This window comes from Camelus dromedarius, chromosome 24, assembly GCF_036321535.1.
Source record: "Camelus dromedarius isolate mCamDro1 chromosome 24, mCamDro1.pat, whole genome shotgun sequence".
Classification (NCBI taxonomy): Eukaryota; Metazoa; Chordata; class Mammalia; order Artiodactyla; family Camelidae; genus Camelus; species Camelus dromedarius.
Window position 1 is genome coordinate 19,025,285 of NC_087459.1, and position 12,186 is coordinate 19,037,470.

At 45.4% G+C, this 12,186-nt stretch overlaps 1 protein-coding gene across 6 annotated transcripts in view; it reads right to left on the minus strand.

Moving 5' to 3' along the window:
• The window catches only part of ARHGAP17 (Rho GTPase activating protein 17), a 77,837-nt gene that overhangs the window by 13,048 nt on the left and 52,603 nt on the right, over positions 1-12,186 (minus strand). For 5 of the 6 annotated variants that reach the window (XR_010377682.1, XM_064478532.1, XM_064478535.1 and 2 more), the window contains 7 exons: positions 11,937-12,018; positions 10,074-10,154; positions 8,143-8,256; positions 6,643-6,734; positions 5,390-5,546; positions 3,439-3,672; positions 1,290-1,459 (listed from right to left, as the gene is read on the minus strand). Coding sequence is in view for 5 of the 6 variants with exons in the window: in XM_064478532.1 (XP_064334602.1) it covers positions 1,290-1,459; positions 3,439-3,672; positions 5,390-5,546; positions 6,643-6,734; positions 8,143-8,256; positions 10,074-10,154; positions 11,937-12,018 (930 nt within the window). In the remaining variant the exon portion in view is untranslated. The remainder of the gene's footprint in view (positions 1-1,289; positions 1,460-3,438; positions 3,673-5,389; positions 5,547-6,642; positions 6,735-8,142; positions 8,257-10,073; positions 10,155-11,936; positions 12,019-12,186) is intronic. The other variant, XM_064478536.1, reaches the window with a different exon arrangement.

The window sequence follows — 12,186 nt, forward strand, 5'->3', positions numbered from 1 at the left end:
ATGGAACACAGTCAAACTCGGACTCAGAGAGTGGAACGGAAGCTGCCAGGGGCTGGGGGGAGGGAGTAAAGATGGGGCGTAATGGAGAGCTGGTAGTCAACAGGCATAAACTTTCGATTATGTCAGATAACTTCTAGAGAGCTGCGGTACAACACTGCCTGCGGTACAACACTGTACTGCACACTTCACAGTACGCGACTGTACACCGTACACAAATATTTAAGAGGGCAGATCTCACGTTGTGTTCTTACCCCAATAAAACAGAAAGTAAAATAGAAGGAAGGGACCACGTGAAGAAGTGGGACAGACTGTTCTGGAAGAGAAAACTCGTGCAGAAGCTCTGAAGAGGGAAAAAGCTTAGTGCATCCGAGGAACAGAGAGCAGACCAGCGAGGCTGAAGGTGCAGCGAGAGGGGCAGGGGTAAGAGCTGGGCTCAGAGGCAGCTCCGCCAGACCCCGCAGGGTGATGGTTGGGGGTCGGCACTGAAGCCACTGGAGAGTTCCACCCAGAGGTGACACGACCTGCTTTGTGTTTTAAAGCCATTCCCCTCTTGGAGGGCATTATGCTCAGTGAAATAAGACAGACAAAGACAAATACTATATGTGGGATCTAAAAAAACACAACAAACTAGTGAATAAAACAAAAAAAGACGCAGATTCACAGATATAGAGAACAAACTAGTGGCTATCAGTGAGGAGAGAGCGGTGGGGAGAGGCAGGTAGGAACTGGGAAAAAAAAGGGCATTATTATGGAATTATATGAAATCATGTATGTGAAACTTTTGAAAATCGTAAAGCAAAGAACTACAGAATTTGAAGAATCTTTCATTCAATTGAAAAAAAAAAAAGCCATTCCCCCAGCTGCTGGGCGGGGAACTAGAGGGCCCAGGTGGGAACAATTCAGATTCCGTGTGAATGGGGGACCCAGAAGGCCCCGACCCCAGGCTGGTGGGTCCAGGGGCTTGCAGACCCACAAAGCCTAGCTGGGGCAGTCCCAAAACAGAGTGAGGGCTTGGAACGCCGAGTCCTGGGAACCTGAGAGCGTTTCTGGAGAAATGACTGTTTGCTAAGCTTTGTAGCTTGAACATCTTCGTAAATGTGTGCTTTCCTGCTCCCCATTTTTTCATCTCCCTTTGATGATTCTTTTCCTTAACGACTGGCTTTTCGGCTTGCCATTTTATAACAGACGTGGAACCGATGAGCTGGAAGGCTTCTCAACCTGATCCCTGCACGGACCCGGGGAAGTCTGTCATCCCTCCCCGAGGGCACGGAGTAAAGGTGGCCACTTACCTCGGCGCAGAGTGTGAGGGCTTGGGCCAGCGGAATTGTGCGCCAGGCCGACCGAGAGCTGATGGGAGCCGGCAGCTGCTGGGGCCGGGTTTTGGCCGGAGGCCGCCTGACCGCTGCTTCTCCCTGGTGCAGGGGCAGGTGCGGGTGCAGAGTCCTTGGGCTTTGGGGGACTATGGGGAACAGAAGACCAATTAGATGTCAGGCACTCCCAGCCAGAAAAGCTAATAAGCCTGCTGTAAAATATAAGGTTCTGACCAGAGTTTTCCCTGCAGCCAGCAAGGAGGTCATCTACAATTTTAAATAGCTCCCACTGGGTCTATAAAGCTAGTATTTATTTGGCGTCACACAGGACTACAGATTTTATGAGCGTCATTGCATCAGACTGTCTTCCAACTACTCTGCCAGTCAAATATCATAATAGGGCCCATTTTGCAGCAACCAACGAGAAATTTCAAGTTCTGGTCTGCTGGTTCTTCAATTGGGCAATATTAAAAAAAAAAAATGAAAGGGCTTTTGGACTTCATAATAATGCAACTTTGACATATACACTGGACAAAATTAATGACAAAGCACTCAATTATCATCAATAATTTGGACTTGAAGAAATAGAAACTCTGAGAGGCTAAATGATTGCTCAAGGTCCAGAGTCGGTTAATATTAGGGTAGAGATCAGAACTCAGGTTTACTAATTCCTGGCTCAGAACTTTTTATACTAAACTTTATAGCTCCATTTTGTCACGGTCACCGAAGAGTGAATGCCATTAGTGAAATGTACACAAAAATATCTGCAGAGCATAAAAAACAAAGAGCAAAGTGATTCTATTTGTCCTTCTGCAGTGAAGACTGATTATTGTCTTAAATAATGTATTTAGCCTTGATTAAACAAACTGAACGCTCCAGGTAAATGAAAATGTCTGCGTTTGCTAAGAGTTTTTTTCTCAAAAGAAAAAAACTTAAGCCAAAACGAATACACATACAGTAACAGCTAATGGACAGGCCAATGTGGAGCTTATGATGTGCACACGGAGCACTAGGAAGTTTGAAGGTTTAGTTATTTTTAACCAAAGAGTGAACTTCCTCAAATTATGAGGGAAGAAAGGAATTCAAGAAAGCATACGCCCCGCAGAGTTCAGCTATGAGGATTTAACAAGATTCTTATCTCGTTGGCACTCTCTCCCCACCTAAAGATGAGGTAAGGGAGTTCTCCCAAGGCAGGTTCATCTCGGGGCAGAAAAAAGGACGTGGATGAACCGGCCATGCCGGTTTTCAGTATTTATTTCACTTTCTATACAATCGTGTAGTGCTTTACAGGTAGCCAGGCTAGACCTAGGCAATAAAGATGTCCACACCTACAAGAGGGGCTCAACTTTTACAGCAGCTGCCAGTTCAGAGCGACCCGGGACACCACCTGAAGTGGCCTCTGGGGGTCATCTGCCTGGGCAGAGTAGAGCACTGGATTTATGCAGATGAAATTAAAGTCTCAAGTTCAAAAGGTTTTTGTTTTTTTTTTTTCTTAAAATTGCTGTATATCTGTAGTCCACTCCAGGTGGCTCTAAGGAACAAAAGAGCCTTTTAAGAAAGCCAATCATCACATTTTCCACCTTGTTCTCGTGGATCAGCGCCCCTACAAGACTGAAAGCTAGGGGGTGGGGGTAGCCTAGTGACCTAGTGTGCACAGCACAGCATCCAGGATATATTACTTAGTTATTCAGTAAATCTGATGGGATGGGTGGATGGATGGATGGATGAGTAAGTGAACGAATGCATGAATGCCAGGAATACAATAACCTAACAGCCTGTTACAGTCAAATGCTGGCTCGTTAGCGTACTGGGTGACAACAAGCAAGTGGTACATGAACAATGAGCACACATCAGACAGGACTGCTAGACACCTGCGGGCTTCCGGCTTCCAGCACCAAAGCGGTATGGTAAAGAATGCAAACAAATGTTGCTTTCTTTGGAAAACAGGAAAGGAAGCAAGCATTCTGCAGTCTTTATTTCCATCCTTTGCCAACCGGAGGCGTGAAGGCTAACTGGGTTCACTCCGTGCTGAGCGATCCTCTGGGCACGGAGGCCACGCCTGCAGGCCAGCACCTGTAAGAAGGCTGGGGCGTCCAGCACCCGCTGCCAGCAGAAGCCAGCCCCTTACCTGCCATCGCCCGGGCTCGGGCCCTGCTCCAGGGTGCCCGCAGAGGAGGGGCCAGTCCCACCCCCTGTGCTGCTTTCAGCCCTAGAGCTCTGGGGAGGGGGCTCTGGGCCCGCTGGAGCCAAGGTGCTGCCATCTGTGGGCGGGAGTGGCGGCTGGAAAGCAGGGGATACGTGCTTTCTATTTAGAGTGCCACCCCGCCGGGGGGCCTGGAAGTCCATAAGCTTCACACCAAAGCTACACAGAGAGAAGAAACAGTCAACACACCTGCGAGCCAACGACTGACACAGAAGCCCATCAGTCCGCGCGTGTTCAACCTCGCACGCGGGGACAGCCACCCAAGTTGCCCGGCATGCAGTGAAGCGGCAAGGACCAGATTAACGGTCATTCCTATCACCCAGGCAAGCGACTCAACTTGGCTTTAAACGTGGACCTGGTACTGATCAGTGTCCTCTCTCAAAGTGGGTGTGAGCAGCTGAAAGCGAACAGGCAGGTCTCATCTTGAGTGAGTGACGTCAGTTGGCGTGTGTCTTTCTACAGTGCTACATACAAGCCCATCAGCTCGGCGCCGGGCGCCTGGGCATCAAGGTGGAAGGCGAGTGCAGAAGTGTGGCAACGTAAGGCCGTCACATCACACTGCCTCTCAGGCTGAGATGTGGACACGCTGGTCTACGTGTATGCAAAGACTGCATCCGGAAGGATGCATAGCACTGGGACAATGGTTGCTTCTGAGAAGTGGCTGGGGTGGTGGCTAGAGGATAAGGTGGAAGGAAGACTCACTCATCACTGAAGCCCACTGGTGTATGAACTGTAAAATTTTTTCCCAGTTCAAAAAGTAAAAAGTACATGGCTCCCTGAGCTTGTGTTTACTGGGTCAGTCGGCGGGGAGAACCCTATCCAGGAAGACAGCTGAGAATTGTTTATTGTGTGCTAACTAGACCTGTAACATTGCACGTTGTAACTTAAAATATACAAAGGCTGACTTTGTGGAGGCTGGCGTTTGTCATCGGGGGCACTACTGCATGTGTGAAGGTGGGTTCAGAGATGTAAAACTTTTGCACAGAATAAGTGTGAATTCCAGAGGAACAGAAGAGAAAAGTAAAGATTTTTTCTTTGCTGTGGGTTAAAAAAAAACAAACAAAAAACAAAAACAAACTTAAAAAAAATCCACCTCACTGTAAGATTGGGTAAATAAAAGAAGAGCTCGTTTAGTCTTAGTATAAAACTATTTCCAGTAACATTATTATTACATGTATGCGAGAAAAGCATGTTACTTCTAACTCTTAGCATTACTGGGGAACACAGTGGCATTTCACTACACATGTTGGCTGGATTGGCATCGAAGGCAAAAACCACAAATAGCCTTAATAATTTGCGAAAATCACTGATGGAGCCTAGCATAGAGACGTACTGTCTCTCACTAAGTCCAACACAGACGTTTTTTTCTTCCAGGATTGGCACAAACTGAGGTTTCTCCAGCTGAACAGCAGATTCAGTGGGTGGCTTCCAGGGAGGAGCCAAGTCATACTAAAACTACGACTCTTTAAACACCAAGTCACACAAGCTGCTGTGAGAGGTGGGCTGTTCTCACACTCACTTTGGGATATACGTCCACAGTATTTCACTTTTTCCCCCCTTTTTTTTTCCCCCAATCAGGTACACTTAGATGTGTGAGATGCCACCGTGTGGGGCTCTCACAGACCACCACGTAAAGCTTGAATGCACGAGGGACGAGAGTTAACTGACAAAACTGCACGCCTGCTTGGGGTCAGATTCACGTTTCGGATGAACCAGAGTGGAATTCCTGAAACTATCTGGACTGCAACAGGCCTGGGTGTCGAGTGGGTAGCTCCCGGATTACAAGTCCACAGAGGCAGCGCCCGAGACCATGGGTTCAGCAGTTCCTCTACGCGACATCTACCACTGGTGTGGAAGTGAACGGGTCTACACACACCTCTCCTTCTTCACCAGGTCCCCTTCCATCACCGCCATGCTGGCCGGCCGCTTCCTCTCCAGGGTCCCGGAGTCACAGTCATTTCCAGTGTGAGACGAGTGATTGGAATTGGGGGTGGCGATAGGTACGAAGGCTTCCGATACGTTAAACTCCACCTCTGCCAGAAGGAAAAGAAACAAGTGTATATGAGACACGGAGCACAGGGGCTGAGAGAGTCTGGAAACACCCAGTGGAATAGGAGCCTCATTCTGCCATCCACCAGCCCTCAGTGCTTCACAAGTGGAAGCCCCAGGCACGCGCATCTTCTTAAGGACGGTTTCTGAAACTAAGAAAACTAGAGATACGGGAGGCGGGATGATTCAGAATATAAGTTACATAACTCCCCTGCTTTTTTCTTTGTTAAAAAAAATCATGGACTACAGAAAAGGACCGTGAGCTCAGGTTATCTGAATCATTAAAAAAAAGTAAAAAGAAATTCACAGCTGGATGTTAAATAAAAATAAAGGGTAACATTAACTCCATACTGCCTGGGCAGTTTTTGAAGACTCGTTTTCTCGAAGGAAATCTTGGGCAGAGCACCAAAATTAACTCATCTATCCAACATTGACCACGCAAGCTTACATGAGTGGGGTGACTCCTGATCAGGGAGTCAATGGTGAAGAAGAGATGTGCACACCCAGGCCCCACAGAGCTCACACGCAGAGGATGTGACAGCAGGGCTGCTCTGGGCAAAGCAGGGGTGGGAGGTCCAGACTCCCAACACTTGTCCAATCAGGACCTCCAAAGGAGGGCCACAGGACCTCTGAGGACCCCTGCATATCTGATGTCCCTTCTCTAAAGCAATCCCTGGCTCTCTGCGCCCAGCATCTGAGTTTTTCAAGTCATTCTCCATCCACCGTCCTTCTGATTTTCTATGTATTACAATTTCTCTGATTAGGAGGCCTCCTTCTCCAGTGGCCAAGTTCCTCCAGGGAAGACAGTATGTCTAACCCGCAAACATACAGCATCTAGTGAATATTCCATATACACTCGCTGAACAATGGAAGCTCTGTTGAGTGAAACAAAATGAAATACACAATAATGTGGCTCCTATTATGTCAAAATATGAATGCACATAGTCTAAAAAGAATCATGAAAAAGTGAAACCAATTCTGGCACCATGAAGGGATTACTGGTGTATCTGCTTTGTAAAAAGACTTTTAAAACTATTTTTCTCTTGCTCTGGGAGTCAGTGAGCTTGGAGGGGAAGTTACCTTCGGGGAAGAACCAGTTGGCGTGCTGAATGATGGGTTCAATGACCGCGACCACATGGACGGACGTGGCTGCCGCCATTTCGGCCAGTGTTCTGCAAAGGAAGTTCACAGGGTTAACACACCTGCCCTAGGCAGCCTCTCATTTCTGCAGGTTGAGTCACAGCAATTTATTTTGATTTATTTTTAAAGGATAAAATAGTGAAGTACTGATGCAGAAGTTAAATCCACAAGGCACTGGCCTCGGTGTGGCAGGGATCACCCAGGAAGAAGAGTTACCCCGACCTGGCTGCACTCTACCCCTTGAGCTATACTCTCCGCCCAAGGCAGAAAGATTTTGATTCAGAAAGTCCCTGCTCTTTTATCATGGAAACTTGAATCACTCATGATTTTATAAAGCTGACTGGCAGTGATGGGAGGCAGGGAAGGGAGGCAGAGGTTAAGGACAGGCTGTGGTCTCCACCGCTGCACTGCTGTGTGACCTTCAGCAAATGATTTGTCCTTTCTCAGCCTGCACATCCTCATCTGTAACAATGAGGACAAAAGTACCTACTTCAAAAGGTTATTTTTGGGGGGTAGTTGGGTCTATCTCAGTGGTGGAGTGTGTGCTTAGCATGCACGAGGTCCTGGGTTCCATCCTCAGTACTTTTGTCAAAAATAAATAAATAAACCTAATTCCCTACCCCCTTCAAAAAATAAAATAAAAATAAAGTAAATAAATCTATGTATATTGAAAAAGGTTATTTGTGAGACCATCATAAGGCCACCAAACAGAGTGGACATCAATGTGTGATTTCCCACGAGCTTTTGAGCTGACCTCCCCGATCCCTTGGCTTTAGTCAATCTATAATTCTCAGTTTCAAAAATTTCTCTCTCTAAATGCAATTTGATCAAGTCATTCTTCTGCTGAGAAATCTTGATGCCTCCCCTACCCACAACCATGATCCATCAACTAAGTGCCAAACATCTCAGCAAGATATATGAGATCTTTCATAGCCTGGCTGTGGCCTCATAAACCTTGGCCACAGCCTCACGTGCCCTGTGCTCAAGTTATATGAGACCACGTGACACCCCCTAAACACAGAGACCAGGCCCTTTCTCAGCCACCATGCCGTGACTCATTCAGGTCCCATCTACAGGAAGCCATTCATCCATCAACAGCTAAAGTGCCACTGCCTACGCAGAGCTCTCCCCGAACTTCTCAGCCTATGTCATGTTCCTCCAACAAGGATCACTGTCCTCATCCTTCATGATGTCTGTGATACAAAGAAGTGCAGCCGTTTATCCTCTTGACTGCCCAAGAGTGGGGCCCTCTGAGGACCGGGACAATGTCTCTACACTTTGTGTGACCAGCCTCTGGGACAGGACCCAGCCCACAGCAGTGTCCCGAGAAAGTCGGCGAAATGGGAAGATCAACTTCAAGGCTGAGTTTTATGTCTGTTCTTCCTATCAAGTGGGAAAGGAAGAAATTAAAACGACAGGATATGGGGAAAGATTACTCACCCTTCATTTTTGGCCCATAACAAGTTAGGGCCCAACACGATTGCAATGTTGCTGGGGGTCATTTTATTAATGTCGCTGGTCTGGGCGAGCTTCGCAAGGAACTTGATTAAATACCTACAGAACAAGAGAGAAGGGGAAAAGCACCTACTCTGAAATACCTGGAGGAACAGTACCTTCCCGCCCGGGGGCTCAGTCCCGGATCGCTCAGGGGCCAACTGCAGATTGTGACTATGTCAGCATCTGGCTCAGGCCAAGTGTTTTACAGGTTCCTTGAGTTCTTGGTTTCCGAAAACTGTTTAGGGCTTGGAAGGGGAAAACAGCTCAAATGGAAGGCTCAATGATTCCATCTCTGTAGGCTGTGTATTTCTAATCCATCTCTCCTTGATGCCCTATCTACCTGCCCCGAAACAGACTACAATATGATTAACAGTAGGATCAATGTTTTTAATACAAACATAATTAAAAGAAAAGAAGTATAGGTATATTGCTTAAAGAAAACTGTATTTGAAAATGCTTGAGGCTGTAATTATGAAAATTTCCAATTTATCATATGGATATACTCTCTTTTTGTACAAGAATGGCACTATAAAAGCAAAAAAATTAAGAACAACCCAACCATCTACCAGTAGGGTGCTGATTAAGTAAATTACAGTATATCCATACAGTGGAGTACTATGCAGCCATAAAAAGTTATTACATACTGATACGGACAAATCTCCAGCATGTATTTTGAGCAAAGAAGGCAAGGAGGAGAATGATGTATATAAAATACATGGCCACTTGGTTTAAAAAAAAATAAGTGAAAGGTGTAAGAGAAAGAACTGTTTGTACATATGTATGTGTATATATATCTGATTATATAGGCATCAATTTTTGCTGAGAGGATATATAAGAAACTGAAAACATCAACTGTGTCTCGGGAGAGCAAGCAGTTGGCTGGGAGAGAAGAAGAGGAGAGGGCTTTTCCCACTGTGTACCTTTTGGATTTTGAACCATAGGAATGTACTCCCTGTTCAAAAAACAATTAGTAAAGATCATGATGAGCAAATTAAACAAAATAAAAGGCCAAATCCCAAAGGACCAAGAACTGTAATTCAGTTTCCTCATTAGACATCAAACAAAGTAAGAGCATCTGCAGTTCTGAGCTGGCTGTGTTAACTAAGTCAATGAGGGATGCTGTAAACGTCAAGGCAAGGCTGATACTTAAGACATTAAAAGAAAATATTTCGTGTAGCTTAGCGATAGAATCCAAGACTGAAATGAAAGGACAGGTAGCATACCAGAAATTTCACTGGTAAAGTATTTGTCATTTCGGAACCAAATCCTCTTACAGCATTTTCTTTTTTCTTAAATGACTTTATTACCTGGGGCTACCTTTTACCCTTCTCTCTGTACTGCTCCGCGGTTACATTTTAAGTCAAAGTGAAAACAGAGGTTAAGTTCTAGAATTTATTCCACGGTAAATTTCCTTAGAAACATAGTCACTCTATAAAATAACATATAATCTCCAGTTCTTGAAAGTGTATGTAGCAGGATAATTTGTGCTCTGCTTAGGATAAATCTTGTAGCACGTATAAAACATATTATAGAAAGTACAACTGTTGTTTAATTTTTGCTTTTTAGATACTGGATAATTTAGACCCCAAATCCAACATACCATCAATCAAACTTTTCACCAGAATTTTTTCCCCAGTAGCTGCAGTGGTAAGATGATCAAGTGACTTACCTATTAATGCCAGGCGTGATGCAGGGGCTTCAGATGCATCACAGTGATTTGTATCAAACCCCATCCCTGCAACCCCCAGTTACTCTCCAGAGCATTATTTTTTGCTGTGCCAAACATGCTTGGATTAAATGGTCCCTCTATTGCAGACTAAAATGTTCTTCACCATCCTTGGTGGCTTAATTTACAGAATGCCAATCCTACATACCTAAAGTTAACAAAATTTTGTGGTGGCAACTTCTGACAGGTTCTCCACAAATCTTGAAGTTTTTTGTCTTGATCCTGCACACTGAGACAAAAAAAAAAAAGTGTATTCACAACCATGTATGAATACTCATGTTTGGAATCCCTGTGTTAATACTTCATCATTAACAGCAATGCTTCACTGACAGAGAAAGCACGGTTGGAAAACACAGATTTTGGAAAGAAGCAAATTTGGAGTCAAATACTAATGAACAAATGAACATCTGCTGAGCAGTTAGTCAACCTCAGTCTCCTGATGGGCCAAAGTGGGGATAAGAACGTTAATTCTGCCAAGGGACTATGACATTTCAGAGATATAACCATACAAAACCCGCTAGACCACTGCTTGGCACTTGGGAGACATTCACCACTGAAAATTCTGTTGAGAAAACATGTATATTCGTGTACGTCTTCATGGAGCCCAGATCTCCTGTCTTCAGTGTAGCCCAGGCACTGATGAATGGGCCAAGCTCCCAGGTACCCAGACCCCCAGCTCTCTCCCGGTGCTCAATTCTGCTCAAAGGCTCTGGGCCAAGCAGCCCTTTTCTGTTGTGAAGCTATTGCAGGAGCTGTTCTGCTAGAGAATTTCAATGTGCAAGCTCTCATAGACGCAGAAAGGGCCAGATCAGAGCCTGCAGAGCAGAGTCAACTCTGCCCATCCGTGGGAGAGAGCATGAGAAGTTGCCCACACAACAAACCTTTGGACTTAAAATATCCTCCCCAACTGAACCAGTCTGGAAAGTTACAGGCAGGGGTTCAACATAATTATACTTCAGAGGCCAATTTGTCACCGGGAGGGGACTATATTTCTCCAGCATAGAACCAATACACCAATAACAGATAACCTTTTTTAACAGCTTATTTCCTCTCAGGGACGAGCTTGGGAGTCTCAGAACAGAGAGAAGAGTCAAGGCTTAGGAGGAGTGGAGAAGCCTTCCTAATAAGACCCCAGAACCCCGCAATCTGACGCTGATCAGTGGGTCCCATTTATCCAGCCCTCCTACAGACGGGTACTTATAGCAGGCTGGGCTCCCAAGGACACAACTGATTTTAAAATCCCCACCGTCTATGCTCCTTCCACAGCTACAGAGAAAAACTCAAATGCCTGGTTAAAGTGATGGGGGACAGACTCACACCTCACCGAGGTATAACCCATCACAGCACACAGCTGATTTCTCATCACGGCCCGTTTGATGGGAAGGGGTGACGGTGTCTGAAGATGGGGAATGGTTAGGACAGGAGGTGAGATTTGCTCCTCTTTCCTTATGGGTGGGGAATTAGGCACCTCTTAGAGGAAGCCAGTCAGAATCGGGAGGGACAAGTTAACAAGGAGGCGGGCTGGTTGGCTGGAGAGATGTCTTTAGAACTTTTTGCAACAAGGTTGTCTTGCTTAAAATCATCTGCTTCAAGACAGACCGAAGCTGGAAACGGAAGAGAAGGGATAAACTGCGGGGCCTCAGGCTCTGGGGCAGACAGGTCTGGGTCTGAACTGCAGCTCCGCCAATTATTTGCTGTTACCTTGACTCCATTCCTGCCTAAGCCCTGGTTTCCTCATCTGTAAAATGAGGATAACAACTTCTGCCTTTTATATCACTAGTTATGGGCATAAAGATCAGGGCAGCAGTTAGCACACAGGAAATGCTCAGTAAGCACTACTGTTACTCATAATGTCAGTATTAAATTATTGCACAGCTGAGGTTCCCACACAGCTCAAAATATGCTATTTTAATGTTATTTTATGATCCCTAAGAACAAGACAATTTACAAATGGGACAGAGTATCACATCTTTTCCTTCAACTTTTAAATCTTAGTGTTCTTAAAACTTACCTGGCAACCTGTGTCCATTCTTCATACAGATTAAAAGTCATCAAAGGTTCAGGCAGTTCCCGTAAATAGGACTTTAAAGCACCTGAAATTATTAAGACTCTCTTTGAGCATGACAAGGGGTGAGGCCAGGAATCTCAAGACATTATTTGCAAACTGAAAAGATGTCAACTCTAATGGTTTACAATGTATAGAACAAATCATGAACTGGTGGAGCGGTTAGAGAATGAAATACTCATAAAACAATTTCCAT